The following is a 19,237-nucleotide window of genomic DNA, read 5'->3' as shown; positions in this document are numbered from 1 at the left end:
CGGGATGTTTTCCTGATGAAAACCTAGCAAGCATGGAAATTTAAAACTGTTTCCAACTTTAACGGGCGCAGTTTCCGCTTCTACAAAATTATAAATACTTACTTGAGTTGAATATGTCGCTAACAAGACGACAAATGATACACAATAAAGACCCTTAGCCTTGCTCTGGACTATACAGTCTGTGGTACTGACTACATGCATGGCTGGATCCTTGACTGCAAGTCTCGTCTATTTGTGTTCAAAAGACTACACTACCCTGGATCCTTTGCGTCACCGTAAAGCCTTGTGGGTAGGTTACCAACGTCCTTGTCCTACCAAGCGCACACTGACTGCCTTCACGCAAGGGCTTGGGGATCTCTGTCATTCACTTGTGCGTGAATTAAAACTGATTTTCAGACATGATGGCAGCAAGATTTCTCCGCCGTGCTCTCCCTGTGCTGAGGCACTCTCGCTCCTACGCCGAGGCCGCCTCCGGAGCCCCGCAGATGTCCTTCACTTTCGCCTCCCCGACACAGGTAGCTTGCTAGCGTTAACGTTACTGGCGAGGCTTGTCGGGCCCAGCTAGCTACTCGGCTAACGTAGTTCTTCTCGTTGAAATGCACCGTTACAGTTTGGTGTAAACTCTGGCTCCGGGGGTCATTTAGCAGTTTTGTATTAATGCAGGTTTGCTATCACTGCTACACATTTTATTATTGTTAATGTACGCATGCAGTTTTGACGTAGTCAGACCTCGCAGTAAAGGGGGTTAGCTTAGCTAGCTAACGATAACCAACCTGGATGTCATTCACTGTCTTTGACATGCAGTGGGTCAGTTTGTACTTGCCGTGCCATTAAAGCAGTGTTTTTTTTTAAGTTCAGAAACTTTAAAGCAAATATTTGCGGACAAAATATCTTTTCAGATGTGTGTCATTGTGAAATCGACACGAAGCAAGAGTGTGGTAAATGTAAATATCTCTAACCTTGAGGTTCATGTCAGTGATTCTCGTCCCACTAACGGGTTGTAGTAAATTCAGTCCCGTGATTGTATCATGTTGATGACTCCATGATATGAAACTAATTCTATTGCTCACAATTTGGCAGCTGCATCTCTGACCAGTCATCATTTGTTAATGTTGAACTGTTGCAGGGCTGTTCGTAAGTCAATGAATGCATCTCCCCATCCACTGTCTCCATTCTCCAGGTGTTTTTCAAAGAGGCCAGCGTGAAACAGGTCGATGTGCCCACACTTACTGGTGCATTTGGTATCCTCCCTGCCCACGTACCCACCCTTCAAGTGCTCCGGCCAGGTGTTGTCACAGTCTTCAATGACGATGGCTCCTCTGTCAAATACTTTGGTAAGATTCTGCTCTACAAAAACAAAGGAGTGACTGTAGGCAAGCCCTCCCTCCTCCCTCTAAAGGGCCTTGATGTCCTTTTCATGCTTTGAATGGAAATTGATTGGAAATTGTAAGCTTACACTCTCATACCATGTAACAGTGGTGTCTTTGTGTAGTCCACTAACAGCTTGTATTAAGTTGTTACACATTATTAAAAGGGAAAGAAAAATATCAGATCACCATGTGTTAACATTGACAAAGGGGAATATTGTAGAATTTGAACCTTTTTCATTTAATCCGGCTATTGAGTCAAAGTATTCAATTCAGTATCTGCTTTGACAATTCGTATAAAGTATCGGTGGTGTCAGTCTAAATTTAAACAAGTTTGAGCACAGTTTGTCTGGTAAATTCCTCCCCTACTTTCAAGGTAGCCCTAGTTATTTGCTGCCATATTAGCTCTGCTGGCCACCTGTATTTGGAAGCAGTTGCTAACAACCTATTAATATAACAATAACAGCTGCACAATGATAACTTACAATAACACATATATTGGTTTCTAAACTCAGTGAAATTAATAACGCTGTGTGTGTGTGTGTGTGTGTGTGTGTGTGTGTGTGTGTGTGTGTGTGTGTGTGTGTACACACACACAGTGAGCAGTGGGTCAGTCACAGTCAATGGTGATTCTTCAGTGCAACTGCTAGCTGAGGAGGCCGTTCCCTTGGACCAGCTGGATGTTGCAGTGAGTATAAGAGCATTGCCATGTCAATCATACACATTCAGAGCTGCATCTGAACTAATATTGGCTAGTATGAGCATGTTTATCATGTTTTACCATGACATAGTAAGAACTTTGTCAGGGATTTTACACACTTTATATCAACATAGTTATTCCTTTAGTTACTCAATTGCAGTTTTGCAAATCAGTGAGCAGAACTGCAGAACTTGGCAATACTGGATTCACGGGATTGTTAGATCAGTTTACACATTAGCCAAAATCTGGCATTCCTGACTGTGCTTTTTTGAGTATAAACACTGTTGATATTTACTTTATCAAGATAAATGTATACGTTGTAATTGCTATATATAATTCCATGAGTATGTTTTTTTGTGTTGTCTACATTCATCAACAAAAGAGTTTAAAGTACAACCCCATTTCCAAAAAAGTTGGGGCACTGTGTAAAATGTAGAAAAAAACAGAATGCGATGCTTTTCAAATCACATCAAATGTTGAAATGCTTAAATTTTATTGTTTTTTGAAAAAAAAAAATGCACAATTCGAATCTGATGCCAGCCGCACGTTTCAAAAAGGTTGGGACAGGGGCAGCAAAAGACTGGAAAAGTGGTGTAATGCAAAAAAAAAAAAAACACCTGGTTGAATATCTCACAACTAATTAAGTTAATTGGCAACAGGCCAGTAGATGATTGGGCCTCTCAAAGAGGCAGAGTCTCTGTGCAGTGAAGATGGGGAGAGACTCACCATTCTGTGAGAGACTGTGGGGGCAAATAGTGCAACAGCTGAAGTTCTTCAACATAAAATTGCAAAGAATTTGGGAATTTCAGCATCTACAGTTCATAATATCATTAAAAGGTTCAGAGAACCCAGAGAAATCTGTGTGCAAGGGACAAGGCTGAAAACCAACACTGGATGGCTGTGATCTTCGGGTCCTCAGGAGGTTCTGCATTAAAAACAGACACGATTCTATAGTGGAAATCACTGCATGGGCTCGGGTACACTTCTGAAAACAGTTCGTCACTGCATCCACAAAGGCAGGTTGAAACTCTACCATGCAAAGCCATATCTAAACATGATCCAGAAACGTCGCTGACTTCTCTGTGCCCGAGCTCATTTAAGATGGTCTGAGGTGAAATGGAAAACTGTCCTGTTGTCTGACAAATCAAAATTTCAAATTGTTTTTGGAAATCATGGATGCTGTGTCCTCTGGGCTACAGAGGAAAGGGGCCATCCCGCTTGTTATCAGCGCACATTCAGAAGCCAGCATCTGTGATGGTGTGGGGGGGGACATTAGTGCCCATGGCCTGGGTAGCTTGCACATTGGGAAGGCTCCATTACTGCTGAACGATATATACAGCAACATATGCTGCCACCCAGACAACGTCTTTTTCAGAGAAGGCCTTGCATATTTCAGCAAGACAAGGCCAAGCTGCATTCTGCGCATATTACAACAGCATGGCTCCGTAGTAGAAGAGTCTGGACGCTAAACTGACCTGTCTGCAGTCCAGACCTGTCAGCCACTGAAAACAATTGACACATCATGAAACGAAAAATACGACAAAAGACCCCAAACAGATGAGCAGTTGAAATCCTATATCAGGCAAGAATGGGACAACATTTCACTTTCAAAACTCCAGCAACTGGTCTCCTCAGCTCCCAAACGTTTACAGTGTTGTTAGAGGTTGTAAGAGGTGATGCAACACAGTCGTAAACATGCTACTGTCCAAACTGTCCAAACGTGTTGTTGGCATCAAATTCAAATTGAGCACGTATTCTTCATAAGACTATAAAATTTCTCAGTTTCAACATTTGATATGTTGTCTTTTTTCTATTTTCAGTTAAATATGGGTTTAAACAATTTTCACATCATCACATTCTGTTTTCATTTACATTTTCGACAGTGTCCCAACTTTTTTTGGAAACAGGGTTGTACATCTCTGTTTAAAAAAAAAAAAATGCACATAATGAAAGGTTTAACAAAAGAAACTTGCAGTTTAATATAATTGAAATGCCATTCAAAATAGTCTTCTGGATTTTTAAAAACAGGAGAGCATGAGACGAGTAATCTTCCCCTGTGACAGACCTGTAATAACATGCTGTCCCATGAACGACATCACAATGAAAAAACTCCAACTATGCTTATAAAACATGATGCAGTTCAAAATTAATCAACATCTTGACAACACAGTTCCAAGATATATTGATCATAAGTTTCACAAAGCAGGTATTCAATGCAGGGTAAATTGATTAGATTGTGTTATGTCTTACAGGTTATCCTGTAATTGCATCAACCAAACCTGTATTTGTTTTAATGATTTAGCCAGCTAATAGTGGTATTGATCTCGTTATTCTAAAGTGTGTAATAGTTTTTAATGAACTTGTAGTAAATATCTTTAATGAGTTAAAAATGCTAGAGGTCAGTATTTGGGTCATCTAATGAATCTCATGACTGAGATTCAGAATATTGCGACATGAGGGATCTTGCCGTCAAAAAAAAACCAAAACAAACTAAAAACAAATAAATAGTATAAACATAGTCATTATTATCAAGTAATAATCATTTGAAGGATCTGTGTATTTATTCGTTGGCCACAGAATATGTCAATCGTAAAATCAGTTTTACTTATTAAATTGGACATGACATCCTTTAACAGTTCTTTTCCTTTGATCCTTTACATTTGAAATATGGCAATTTAATGTGTTATGTACAATCAGAAGCGGGTTGTTTTCGGCATGTCTGTTTTTTATTTAAAAGCAGTCTCTGAATTGGTCCTAGATTTTTGTATTCTGCTTCCTGAGACAATACAGCGGTTATCTTTGAACCTGAAGTGTCCTTGAGTGTTTCAAACCCTGAACAACTCCGTAGTTCTATAGTTTTGACTTCACTGTGGAGGTGGACAAGCAAAGATGAATTTCTCCTTTTGATGTTATTATGATGGTTTTTGTGCATCAAGGTTCATGTCATTCTTTATCAGTTCAAAAGGAGTCAGTGCCTCCTGTTTTAAAGTACATCCAAAGTATGTTTTTGTCATACATTTTACAGAGAGGAGATCTTTGAAAGTCTTACAAGTCAAGTCTGAGAATCTGTTTTTATTTTACACAAAATTACGGTTAGATCCTTTCACCTTCATGTTGCTGTTTCTGAAAACAGACACCTGCTTTTCTGCACTTTTAGAACACATGAAGGTATTAGTATAGTATTAGGTTTTTTTTTTACTTTTAACTCTTAAAAATCTAGCATGGACGACTCAGAGTTGATAAATTATATCTTCAAAATGTCAGTTTAATGTGGATTAGTCAATTCTATATGGATCTTTGATGTTTTAATGAGATTTGTGTGATGGGTGTCCATATCCACTTGGTTGAGGCAGGCATAATTACTGATTGGTCACCCTGGTTTGCCTCCCAGCAGGGACATGGCCTTTGACACCAGACTATATTTTAAACCCACACTAGATTTCTTCCTCTCTCATTTTGATCTGCTGTGCTGATGAGCACCTCCCAGGCGATAATTATCCATCTGATCAGCGTTGCAGTTGGACCTCAACGTCAAGTCCTTGTTTAAATGTCAGTCTTGTTAATGCTGGGCTGCGATATTATGCACTCGCTGTGGAGGTGTCTGTCTTTGACCCTGGGCAGTGCCAGTGTCACTGTCAAGTTGACTTCATAGCAGTAAATGAGTTATTTTTTTTTTCCTCTTGTCGTCTTCCACTCTGCGGTAACAATGCACATGGGCCCACGCTGTTAATAAGGAGGGAAAGGTCAGTCACTGTTGAGTTATAGCAGATGTGTCAAATCCCTGCTGGGAGACCTTTAACTTCCAGCTATGTTTGGCATTTCTTGTTTCTAATCGCTACTGTGACAAATGGAGCTTTCAGAGCAAAGAGGCAGAGAGGATTTTCTCTGCTTGTCTTTCTACCCACTTTTGACTCATTCCTGTTCAGCCTTGCTATTCTGACGTTTACATTTCAGTTAGCCTCAGAACATTTTTGGGACGCTTAGAGTTTGTTCGGCTTTTTTTTTTTTTTGAATCAGTTTCTGCAGGATGACCAACTGGTGTAGTGACTGTTTAGTCGTTTGGTAACATGATATTTTGAATGTGGCAATTCATCAAATCTCATGTTGCGCATGGCCTCAGCTTCAACACTGGAGAAGTAATTTTGTTCAAGAGGAAAACAGCCAACACTATCAAGAATGTGGCCCTCACCTAAGATGTTTTAAATGCTTGCATTCCATTAAAACAAAATCTGAATTGCGGGCTTTATCAGTAGCTTCACTGTACCGTTTCTCCTTCTTATACATTGTATTTTCTGTCTATTTTTTAGGCTGCCAAGGCCAACCTGGAGAAGGCCCAGTCCGAATTGGCCAGCACATCTGACGAGGCAGCAAGGGCAGAAGTTCAGATCAGCATAGAGGCCAATGAGGCCATTGTCAAGGCTCTGGAGTAGACCTGTGGTACGATACCTCAGCTTCTGCACCGAGATCAAGTTACCAGTCCTGTTAATTTGTTTCATCCAACTCAGAATAATGATACAGCACTGTTTATAGCTCTTACTATTTTAGAAAATGGAAACATTGATAGGACATTAGTGGTCACTTACATACAGTGTTGTGTTTTGTGTGTATCAAACTGTGTCACTTTTCCCTTCTCTAGGTAATCTTTTGTTTCTTTGATGGAAAGCAGTGGTCCATCTTTGTTTCCAGCTCAGTCACGTCAGTGTCCAGAAGATTCCATGCTTCCTTTGTACAGTGGATGAAATAAAAAATAAATTTATTTGGAATTACCTGGTGATGTAGTTTGTGGTGTTTTCTTTAAATTTGTCCCTTTGCTGCTAGGATTCATAAAACCAGCATACTGGTTTTATGCAACTGACTTCAACAAATCTTAATAATTTGTTCTGTGTCTTCAGTAAAGGGAATCGGCTAGACAGCTTGCAGCAGTCAGAGCTATCTTCACATGCATGAGATATTCTTTTCATTAAGCAGACTTGCCGTGTTTTGTGGAAAAGGCAACACGAATGACGAGATCTGAATGTCTTTTTTTTTTTTCTGTGTGTTGCGTGTTTCTGCCACTTGGGGGCAGCAACATATCAGCTGTAGTTTGCATTGCAGAGCATTTCGGACACTCAGATTTTTATTTGACCTCATACCAAACCACAGTTTTGGGTAAAGAGTTGTCATACTAATTGTCATATAACCTCTGTTGGACACGAACTCCTTTGAGATAATTCCTTTAAAAGAAGGGTCCTTACAGAGCTCCCGTATCTGGTGAGAGCTTAGTCACTTTTACTGTCAGGGTTGTTTCACAAGTTATGTGAATCCCTCAGTCACTGCCTTGACTTTGTGTTGGCAGTGCTTGTATGTAATGTGTGATGACCTCAGGTTTGTGTGACCAGGCCAGGAAAAGTCCTCCACTGCCCACCCTGTGGAAAACTGGGCCTTTCTCTTGTTTCATAACCACAGGTTTGAGCTCAGACATGTTCCAGGAGGCGCTGACCTCATTCACGTGCCGACTTGAGGCTTTCGTAGCACAAACCGCCACCGGTTTATTTTGAATGTCAAATCTCTCGAGAACCTTTAACAAGTGGAAGTACCAGTGTTTACTCTTGGCTGTGCTTATGTGCACTGTGAAACTGCTGCTCATATGTTTTTAAAGCAGTATTACCTGCATCAAGGGCTGACTTTTCTTGTCAGAACAGGAAAATTCATATATTTCTGTCAATACAGAAAGTAAACACACCCCTATAATCAGTGACCACAAATAACATCATGTTGCATAAATGTCAAATGTGTTGAAATATCTCTTTTTCCACTGATTAAGCACTTGCTGTGCAGACTTGCAGACTGTGACTTAGGCCCATATCCATTAATAAAAAACGTTCTCAACACCTCACACATCCTGCTCTCTGTTCTCCTTTCCAGTCTGTCTGTCTGTTTGATCAAAACCTTCTCATCTCCGTTGCGCACACACACACACACACACACTCATGCTCACTCATCAGTCAGCCTCAGAGCCTGGAGACATGCGAGTGAGTAACCCTTTAGACAGACGAGATGAAACGGTCATGTCAAAACCACAACTTCTTTAACCCAGATTTATGATGGCGAACGCTGAAACTGAGCTCTATTCCATTCTCTTTTCTGCTCTGCGCTAAGATGCCACTCTCGTCGAAAGGCAAAACAGAAAATGGAAATGACCATGTGCTTTCCATGTGCAGGCTTTGTTCTCTTAGTGTGTGTGTGCAGTCATGTAGCTCAAACAGAGAGTGCAGGATGTTTCAATCCCTTCTCGAGAGGAAGATACTGTAATTGAGGAACTAGTCTTTTTGGTATGTGACATGGCCAGTTTTAGTTTTTGCTAGTTTAAACCTGCCACTGTATGCATTTTTAGTGACAAGAAACGACTGAGTCAAAGTCACCACATTCATTTCCTCCTCAGCCACACAGCTTAATGAAGTAAATGAACCGTCTGGCCTGAGTGCTGAGGTGCTGTACATTGATATAAAGGTAGTGAAGTGCTGTACATTGATATAGAAGTGGCAAAGTGCTGTGCATTGATAAAGGTGAGTATCCAGTGAGAGCTCTTACTCAAGAGCCACTCTGTGTTGCAGGGCTGATGAGGCCAGCGGTAATAAGTCACAGTCTACATTATCTCCCATGGATGACCATGTACTGTAATTAAAAGATTGCACTGTCTGCACCTGGGGAGAGAATAACATGATACACACCATGACGGTCCATGGTGTCATCTTTGAGTGGTACTCCACACAAAGCAGCTCCCAGCTTTGTGAGAACTCATTGGGCTCTACAGTTTGTACTGAGTCAACCAAGGCAGGAATAAAAGAGACAAGCCCACGTGAATCATCATATTCAGAATGACAAGCTCTGAAATGAAAGTGTAGTAGTGTATTCTTCTGTGAGATTTCAGAAGAGTGCCTTTGGTGTCACGGACAGCTAAACGATTTTAAGATGAGGAGCTTGGAGTGGTCTAGCATGGAAACAATTCATTGTTCAACATAAAAATGAATCATCAGCAATTTATGTTGGGCCATTTATCAAACAAAAAAATAGGAGAATTCGCCATGTTTCCCCGTTTCACGTCTGTAAAATTCATATCTTTTGGTTTCTCTAACGATTATTCAACGATTATTCACATATGCAAAGAAACCATGGTTCTCAAACCCAAGCATATTTTCAGCGAACTAGCCTGAAACTGCTAACGTTGTGCATTTTAGTCACACTATTTATGTTCCAATACCTGCAAAACCAATGTTTTCCCACCAGCCTCAGCTGTACTTTGCGTTTAGAGCTAATTAGCAAATGTTAGCATGCTAAACATTTTAAATTAATATGGCTTTACCTGCTGTACATCAGCATGTCAGCATTTAGCTCAAAGCACAGCCTCACAGGGCTGCTAGCATGGCCTATTGCTTGATAAATGACCACAACGATTTATTGATCATTGAAATAGTTGGCTACTTCTCTGATAGTCAAATTATTGACTAGTTTACTAATTGTTTCTTCTCTAACAAAAATAAAGGCATCTGAAGCTGTCGCATTGTGCTGTGATGATGACTTTTTTTACTATATACAGATACTTAACATTTAATTGGTTAGAAAAAAATAATGAAAATGGTAGCCCAAAAGTACATAAGATAAAAAATAATAGAAATGAACTAATGGAACATCTTTATGAAGTCAGCGGGGCGTAGTTCGGCTTGTGCCCAAGCATCCGTCAGTGTAATGGTAAGAGCTCCGAGTCAAGTAGTGGGCAGTAAAATGAATCATGAAGCCAATGGAAAGAATCGAGGCACAAGATTTTCTTTATGTACTGGCAGAGGATCCGATATGACACACACTGGCTGTGAGACAGTGTGATATTTTCCTGTGTGCCTTCAGAGCGTCTCGATACAGGATTAGTCACCGGCTATATGAACAGGGATATGGAGTGACTTTAACCTCATCAGTCTTGGAACACAGATGAGAGTCTCTCAGTGGATACTCTAACCCAAACCCTCTCCATCTCTTTAATATCAATGCTCTTATTAGCCTCATGAAATCATGGGACATACTTCATATGCACCCCCATTGACATTTCACTCCTCATGTTAATGATAATTCATGCAGCTGACAGCATCGGGAGACCTGCTAATTTATCAGGAACGGTTATGAAAAAATAAAACCGTGTAATAGGTGAATAATAAGAGAGTTCTGCGTAAAACGGGGGAGTGACAGATGAGACATTGCGAGAGGGTGATCTGATTTTTAAGCAGGTGCTGTGACTCATGAAAAACACATCAAGATACACATACCTTAGCTTCAAACAAAAGACATAAGATCACACAATCAATTACTCATGCACCTGAAAGAATGTTCTGATTTGATAACACGGGGAAAAACAATCATTGGGTCCAAACATATATCTGTTTGTCTTGTTGGTCCTGTTTTTGTTTTTATTTCTTTTTTGCCCGTGCTGGGAAGGTACCCACCCAGTCTTGTTATGATAAAAAATATTTCATTGATTATCTGCAGAGAAATGGCAGGTGGTAGACTACAGGATATTGAGAGTACCTCATGTGTGAAGGCAAATTAGAGACCTGAGAAGGAAGTGAGGGGAAATTAAAGGTCCCTGAAAAATGTTACGCTTCCACTGATGAGCCGGCTATGACTTCGGAGATGGCAATTTTCCACACACCAAAGTGCTGGAAAAATTACACATAATATCCAGTGTGCATAATCATCTGCCTTGGAACTTTAATGTACTGTGGCTGTCACGAGGTACAGATACACAGATGCGTTTTGGGGCGGCTTTCTTCTTGTGTTTCCCCCTGTGACATATGGTCAAGCACGGCTAAGTGTGCCTCAATGGGGCGAATGGAGGCTCTGCAGCGGTAAGAGAGAAAGAGCGGCATCCAGAGAGCAGAGCTGATTGAAGTACTGACCTTTTGGTGGGACTGTGTAAAGAGGGGGCCTGCAGACTCTCAGTCAGCTGTCAGATACTGCATCCAGCCTGATAGTGGGAGTAGGGCCCTGACACCAGCCTCCCACCACTCTGCCCTGTTTGTGTCATCCATCCCTCCATTCTTACAGCCTTCCATTCCACACAAACACCCACCCACCTGTCAAACACACACACCACACACACACACACACACACACACACAGACACACACACAGCCAGGCACCGCCGCAAACACTCAACCAGACGCAAACATCCACACAAACACAAACATATTTCAGCCTGTGCCAGCTAGGTAACATTTCTACAAATAGCAGTGTGGGCATTTGGGAGAAAATCGCAATGCTGCGAACACAGCCTGCTGTAGGGGTGAGATAATCAGCTTTGTGGTAAGAGCAAATGGCCCCTGAGTGGCAAGGCAGGTAATCATCACAGTGTTTTTGTGAGAGAGGGGTAGAGTGCTTTTCCATCCTTGTGTGTGTGTCTATGCATATTCACATAGAACTTAGCAGCTGATTCAAGGACATGCAGGTATAAAAATTACCACTAAAGGCACCTATAACGGCATACTACCATCGCTGTCTACATTAAAATGAGAATTCACAAAGCAACTCAAATATACATTTATGGAGCCATGAAGTCTGAAGCTGTTCTTGTGACGTATCTTCCTGTAAACCTGGGCCATAGCGGTACAACACTGAAGAGATACAAAAAGGTCTCTGTTGTCTACAGTGTTGCTCTTCTATTTCCTAGAAGCAGCACAGGTGGGGCACATTTGCATAAGTGGCAGCAAACATGCTGCAGATTTGCTTAAATTGTGTTTGGAGTACCTCCATATCCCCAATCTGTTTCCAGTTTTGCAGTGCTTTGATGATCTTGACTCAATTACAAATTACCATAGAAAACATCCACTCTTCCTTTTGTTGTAAATTCAAGGCCCTAATTAGCAGATCTGAACAGTTTCATGCACATTTTTACACCAATATGCATCAATGAAATCCACAGGATGCAATAGCTGTCAACAAAGAGCGACGCAAGCAGAATTATATCGTCCCTTGAAGAAAGACTGAATAAAGAAAATGAGTGAAGCCTGTGCATGTGTCTGGATGTGTCTGTGAAAGAACATGAGGAGGATGTGGGCCTTACTTTGGCTGGGACAGATGTGTAAAATATCCAGTTTTCCCCCGTAGCTGTTGACAATGGGATTTGTGGCTGTTTGGCATTCCAACTAAAGGTGTCACATGCTACAGGGTTCAAAAGAGTGCCTCAGGAGGGTGGGACCCAACCTGTGTGTGCAGTACAACTTGAGCAGGTGTGTGTGCCTGTGTGGGGGTTGCAAGCAAGGCTTTAGAAGCAAAGAAGGTGCTAACAGAAAGGAGAGATTTGAAAAGGAGGGACGTGGTATAGGGTAAGACAATGTCACACCACACAAGGATACTGGTGCTGTTAAAGGAAGTGTGATGAGAGCAGCTTTTCATACCCCCACCGACAATACGCGCAAATCTATATGGGGCCAGTGAGGAGGCTCAACTTCAGTCTGGTTTTTCTCATTAGGAGGTTTCTCCCTAACTAACCAGCAAAACAGAAAATAAATCTACAACAGAGATTTCCAGCTAGAGATGCTTGGACCCCAGGGGGTACTTATGCAGTTGGAGGTATGAGGAAAGATTGTGCATAGCTCAACTCATTATAAACAAACAGACAAACAAACAAAAAAACTAGAAATTACATTTTGAATAAAAAAAAGAATTTACTCATCCTGAGTCAGCTATAACATCTGAACACTACTTCTTGTGGGAAAACTAGGCAGCAAGAATGTAGAGAACAGTTTGCTAAAAAGGGAGTACGAATAACATTTCAAATAGTTAGAAAAAAGTAATGTATCAATAGTTAAAATAGCTAAAAGTAATGGATAAGTGGTTGAAATAAATGGTGGTGTTGATGAAGGGGTATTTGAGTTCATCTGACAGGGCTGACAAAAAAGGTTGGGAAACACTGCTGCATGTGATCCAGCAACCTAATCATCACACAGTGTTTAATTGCCATGGTGGTTCACTTGCCACCTGTGTTATGGTTCATGATACAGACGGGGGTTTAGGGGGTTCATCTGAGCTGCCAACTATGAATCAGAGCTTACAGTAGTGTGAATTCCACTAATCCCAGTGCCGACACTTGACTCGTCCCAAACAAGGGACCGAGCAGTGCAGATGACGTCTGATTCGCTCCACTATCCGTTTGCGTTGTTAGTCATCTCTGGGATGATTGCAATTTTCCTGTCCTAGAGATCACACACTCTTTCCCCTGTCGTCTGTTTTCAGATCAGCCACTCCTATGTGATCCGTCTGTCGGGCCTTTCAGGGCTTTCTCTGCCTCCTGGTACTTTTCTACTTTTCACATACACTTTCCTGCAGTCTGTCTTTAGCTGGGTTAAGCTGCTGTGCCCCCTGTTTCCAAAACAACTACTGGATCTGCCTGGACACGTGATGACGCATTCACACTTGAGAGCACATGAACACACACACACACACACTCATCATGAAAGTGCAGTTGGTTATTAGTTGCCCTTTTAATTGCATGTTTTGCACAGGTGAGGTCCCTGTTATATGCCCCTGCGTGTGTGTGTGTGTGTGCGTGCGTGCGTGCGTGTGTGCGTGTGTGTGTGTATGCTCAACCACAACATGTCAAAAGAGGAATTGAGGCAGAGTGTAAATAGCACCATAGGAGCACCTCTGGGTTTCCTTTCCTTCCTCTTGAGCTGTGTTGAAACCTCCGTGTCATTGTTTCTGTTCTGCCACCTGTGCTGTTTCAAAACTTTCCAACTGACACAGGGTTTCTTCAGCTCTCAGTGATGACGTCACATTTTCTGATAAACGACGAAATAAGACAATAATTAAGTACAAACACAGAATGTGTAAGGTTTAAGTTTGCACTACTTGTCTTTGTGCCTATGCAGATTTGTCTGCACATTGTCACAACATAGATGATATTCAGACTGTTTGAATCAAAAGCAACTTCCTCAGAAATGTCTATATTAGGTCATTCCGCACAGTAAATGTGTGACTGAATGCTTTGCTTTCTTATCATTGTGTATCATTATCATATGCCACACAAAAGAAGTAGTTTGGGAAGCAAAACATATCACCTTCAAACACCTTTCAAACTGTTCATGTCGGCGTGAACTTTAAAATAGAGAAACAACAAGAGAGAGCAAATTACAGAAATGAAACTGCACGCGACACACTTTGAAAGATCATTGGTGTAAATGCGCTCCTCTTAACCTTCACCAGTCAAGCTAATCCCTCTGTGCCGGGTGACACTCGTGTCTGTCCCCAGAGTGATTGACAACTCATTGTGGCTTCGTAGTCACAAGACTCTCCGCTGAAGCACTGTAGGAAAATATGCCAACAAGCTACTGTAGTTTCCACCTAGGACACCCAAAGCAGGCAGAAATAACTCCCTTAACATGCATGGACCAGCTCTGGCCTGGATTCCAGGTCTGGGGCCTAATGCTGGTGGCCCTCAACAGCACCTGTGGGTGGCATGGGGTCCAACAAATGAGCTTATAATGGTCTACGAGTGATGATTTGTACAAACAATAGATAACTTTTAAGTGTGCATGGCTCCTGTTAAGAAAATGAATGAATATATCATAATGATCAATTTTTTCAACCAAGGACTTATTTTTAGCTTATAGAATATAAGATAAAATATTTCATATAACAGATGAAATTGCTGTGAAATGATAATGACTCTTTTTAATAGGAAATGTCCGTGTAGCTTCCTGCTGACCCCCCAGTGAAATTCCTCTTTTGGCTCCACCTTTCTCCACTGTCTTCCCCCTTGATCGCTCCATCTCTTCCATCTTGGACTTTCCAGTCTCCAAGCACTTGGGGCAGAACAAAGTGCCTTATGATAACTTCTCTTAAGATTTGGCTCTATATAAGCAAAAATTTTTAAAAAAGTGACTTGACAGAACAATGATGGACACTGATCGCAGTCAAGCATTACACATAACATTACACACAGGGCATTTTATACCACAGAGGACCATAACTCAGCGTAGCTCCATTTCACCAACAACCCGTGTCGCCCTGCTTTTGACAGTTGTGTTGTAACATGTAGCAAATAGCTCGTATTGCATGAGCTGGTGTTTCGCATGAGTTGAGCCCAGGCCAGACATCCTCTGAATGCAGCTACTGACTGATTCCACACGTGGAAGCCTGGGAGGTGGGATTGTTCCATGACTCCAAATAGAAGGCCAAAGCACTTTTAAATGACTCTGAAAAGGTCAGATAGATGGATTTCAGTATAGAAGCACTTCTACATACGGTGACTATTCATGGTCATAATGATTAATTAGCATGCAGTGTCAACTACTTAAGAAATTATTCAAAAATGTAATATTTGTCTGAGGACATGTCATGTTAAATACAAGACTATAGTTAGCAGCTAGTTATCTTAGCTTAGCATAAAGATTGGGGGAAACAGCTATCCTGGCTCTGTCCAGATGTAAAAAAATCTACCTACCAGCACCTCTAAAGCTCCCTGATGTTGCATGTCATGTCTCATTTGTTTAATCCTTACAAAGACTAAAAGTGTAAAACCAACATGCTTGGGTTTTATGGGGGGAGTAACTGCACTCGGCCAAGAAATATGAATAATAAAACATAATGTGTTAATTAGTATGCTTCAGAGGTGCTGTAAGGGTAGTTGTTTAGATAAAGATAAACTAGCTGGCGGTTACTTCAACAAACCACTTAAGTGCATTTTTTAAAAAAAGTAACCACTAACTGAGAAATGCATGGAGAACTGTTATAACTAGGATACTTGAAAACAGGCTATGCTACACTATGTTGATGTACATTATGTGCCATCTAGTTAATCATTAGTGTGTCAATGACAATTCACTTGTCAAGAATCATATTTATTGTTGCTGGCATCACAGTGAACATTACTAATAAAAAAAGTGTCACTGAGGAGGGAGGGAAGGAAGCCACAAAATATGTTTGTACTCACAGTGACGAAGAGTCAAAGTCTTGGGAAATGTGATTGATCATCAGTCATGATCTCAACAAAGACCATGACGGTCCCTTACAAAGAGTCCGTAATGATACTGATTACCTTAGCCTGTCTGGACTGAGACAGACGTTACACTTCACAGCCACAAAGATCAGAGTGAATTAACCTGATCTGCTGGTGATATTGCCTGACAAAACATTTTAAAAACATTTTAAATTATGATGACACACTATACGTACCAGCGAATTACTGCCTCCACACTCATTTTTTACTCAAATTAGCCTTTAGACTCCTTCTGAACTTGGCACATCACAGCCAACCCACCAAGAAATGTGTCTGATTATATAATTTTTTCATCCACAGTTTTGATTTTGTGCAACAAACACTGATGAATACTGGATAAACACATTTTTAACAAGCAGTCAACACCAGACACGTCAGCTGGTATAAATAGACACAACTGACTAATTAACCATGCACTCATAGTGGGTCAACTGGCTGTATCAAGTAACATCAAACAGAGAGAATAGATATTACTAAACATAGGCAGGGCCAGAGCCTGGTGGAGGGAGCGAATGAGGTTGGTTATTATCTGGTTTATAATTCAGCACTTCAGGCATGTTGATGAAGGTAAAGACCAGCGAGATGTTGAAAGACAGGACTGGGATGACAAACAACTGCAGTCAGTTAAGTATAAGCTGATGAGGTCTGTCTGTTGTCGTGATTATTCTGGTTCAACAACTATTTTTAAAGGCCTCTGGCTCCTGACATGCCATAGTGTCAGACAACTAATAAAGAAGGAAACACAGATAAAGGAGTGATGATGATTTAGTATCTTTTTTTGGGTAATCCTCCTTTGACACATTGTTGCCATTAGAGCTATTAATATGATTATTTCGACAAGCCTAATTTGGATATTTATCACTCTACTACACTGCCGTCCCAGAGTCATGCCGCCAGCGTGACTAAAAACAAAATATATTTGCGCAAATGTAAGAACAACATGGTTGTATAGGAAGTGGCAAAGTATAAATGTGATAAACTGTATGTATTAGGAATATGTGTGTTACAGGGTATTTAATTGTTTATCATGTTGATGGCAGTCTCATTCTGTATCAGCCACCAACACAACACTTTGAGAGGAAAAACAGTTACATCAAGAACAGGTAACATGAAACTTGTGTGGTTAGTCATCTCTTTATAACTGCTGAAACATGACTTTATATGTCTGAATGAAACTCTCAACAGCCGTGGGTTGTCAGGGAATTTGGGATCACTTCCTAGTTTTATATGCATACTGTATGATAATGATAGTTCTGCTTCGTGTTGGATTGCAACAGGATACCTGCTGCGTGACTGGTGGAGCTGTGACAGCAGAACAAACGCTGCCTTGCTTGTGGACAGGGTTAAATTGAAGCCTCGCCTTTGATCATCAGTTATATAGATACAAAGGGTCAGTGCAGCCTTCCCTGTGTGACTCACTTTGGCTTCATGGCATTCCGCCCATACACAGTAAATATTTAACTACACGTCATTGGTGCCATTCTGTTTTCAGTATCCAAATTCCCCTCTTCTCCGAAATAACGGTGGCATGTCATTGATTTGGACAATAATGCTTGACTTTTTTTCAAGTGCTGGGGAAGCAGCTTGCTGTGGAAGGCTGCATTCATTTGCATGTTATTGTTAATCATTTTTTAGAGGAAACCCTGAATGGAGGTTTTCCTGATTGAAACTATTATGGAACTAGAAATAGCTGTCTGCTGGAGAGCAATCAGCATAAAGTACAGTGAACTCTCTTTAATGGAATTACTGCCGTTATCGTGAAACACAAACAGAGCGATGGCAATAGAAACAGGGGGAAAGGCCCGCGAGCAAAGGCTGGAAAGTTAGACGAGGAGGGGGTGGAAAAAAAGAGAGCAAAGGGGGAAAGGGGGAGAGTGGGGCCAGACTGAGACGGGAATGGATGACGTCGTCAGTAGGGACAGAGGGCTATTTTAAGAATATGATAGGGAGAAGGCCGCTGCGCACTTCTCTGGGCTGACGTCATAGATGAGATCAACTCTCTGCACAGCCTGCCAACCCGATCATGTGACCCGTAATGACCTTCGCTATCAGTGATTAGATTACTGCATGTCAACTGCAGAGCAAAGACCTGCTGTAGGGAGCAGTTACGCTGCTACAAAGAAAACAACAGGACGGTAGAAGAAAGCAAAAAATAGAAATCAAGGGTCCTTCTGTTGAGAAAAGAAGTGGGGGGTAAGAGCAGAAGGAGAGATAGAAAAAAAAACTAATTAAGCAAGAATATGAGTGCAAGGAGCAAGGGTGGAGAACAGAAAGACAACAGGAGAGATGTAAAACAGTGGAGCATCAGCCAAGATTGAATTAGCCCACAGCTTCAGCTACCCCTAAGCCTGGGATGGAGGAGGATTAGTGGGCAGGGATTCTGGAGTGTGTGTGGGTGTGTGTGGAAGTATTCAACCGTGTGGGAGGAGAGCAGGGTGATTTGGCAAGTTCTGAACTTGCTTGCACCAACAAAGGAAATGCCTGCATCTGGTATTCATCACTGCATACTGTATACACACACACACACACGTATGCACAGACACACACACACACACATTCACTGCTATTATCTCCTATCTGTTTTCTTTCAGTGCAAAAGTGCTAGGAGTACTGGTGCACATCACAACATGTTGCTCTTAAACTGATTTGGTGTCCCTTCAACACGCGCTGACCTCAAAGAGCAAAATTTCCTTACAACTGATACTACTCAGTGAATGGGTAGAGCCATTGCAAAAGTCATATCTTTGTTTTACCAGAAGTAATACGCAAGAAGTCCACTCTGCATTGCCAAAACCACCTACCCAGCCACCCACACTTCCTGCCCTGAGTCTCTCTCTCCTCCGCTCTCTCACTCCTATTTTCTCCAGTCTCTCTCTCTCTCTCTCTCTCTCTCTCCCTTTCTCTCACACTTGTTCTGCTCTCTTCTATTTTATACACTCCACACTGACACCTAACCTTTGTCGGACCACCAGTTCCTCTGGCGCTACACCGTGGGCTGTCAAACAGACAAATAAACAAACAGATAGCGCTAACACCCTCCTAGTGTGGCCGAGTTTCACAGCTAGAAAGGTTCTTATCGTGCCCGGCTTGTGTCCTGTGGGTGGATTTCATTAGCTTATTTAGCACATTCAGCCCAGTTCCAGACTG

The 19,237-nt window shown here is 41.5% G+C and overlaps 1 protein-coding gene across 1 annotated transcript; it reads left to right on the top strand.

Moving 5' to 3' along the window:
- The first annotated feature begins 292 nt into the window (after positions 1-292).
- Positions 293-6,833, top strand: atp5f1d (ATP synthase F1 subunit delta). The gene is made up of 5 exons (XM_071487478.1): positions 293-515; positions 1,181-1,334; positions 1,967-2,055; positions 6,375-6,504; positions 6,704-6,833. Exons 1-4 carry the CDS (start codon positions 399-401, stop codon positions 6,495-6,497), a joined length of 483 nt encoding a protein of 160 aa, XP_071343579.1. The 5' UTR covers positions 293-398; the 3' UTR covers positions 6,498-6,504; positions 6,704-6,833.
- The last annotated feature ends 12,404 nt before the right edge of the window (positions 6,834-19,237 follow it).

This window comes from Trachinotus anak, unplaced genomic scaffold (assembly GCF_046630095.1).
Source record: "Trachinotus anak isolate AG129_WGS33_773 ecotype Australia unplaced genomic scaffold, CSIRO_AGI_Tana_v1 ptg000010l, whole genome shotgun sequence".
NCBI classification, from domain to species: domain Eukaryota; kingdom Metazoa; phylum Chordata; class Actinopteri; order Carangiformes; family Carangidae; genus Trachinotus; species Trachinotus anak.
The sequence above is the reverse complement of the archived record's forward strand: the minus strand, read 5'-3'. Positions and strand labels throughout refer to the sequence as shown.

Excerpts from the sequence above, each read along its gene's own strand:
- atp5f1d (XM_071487478.1), top strand. The coding sequence starts at position 399 with ATGATGGCAGCAAGATTTCTCCGCCGTGCTCTCCCTGTGCTGAGGCAC. Across the intron at positions 516-1,180 it reads CTTTCGCCTCCCCGACACAG|GTGTTTTTCAAAGAGGCCAG; the intron begins GTAGCTTGCTAG and ends TCCATTCTCCAG. Across the intron at positions 1,335-1,966 it reads CTCCTCTGTCAAATACTTTG|TGAGCAGTGGGTCAGTCACA; the intron begins GTAAGATTCTGC and ends ACACACACACAG.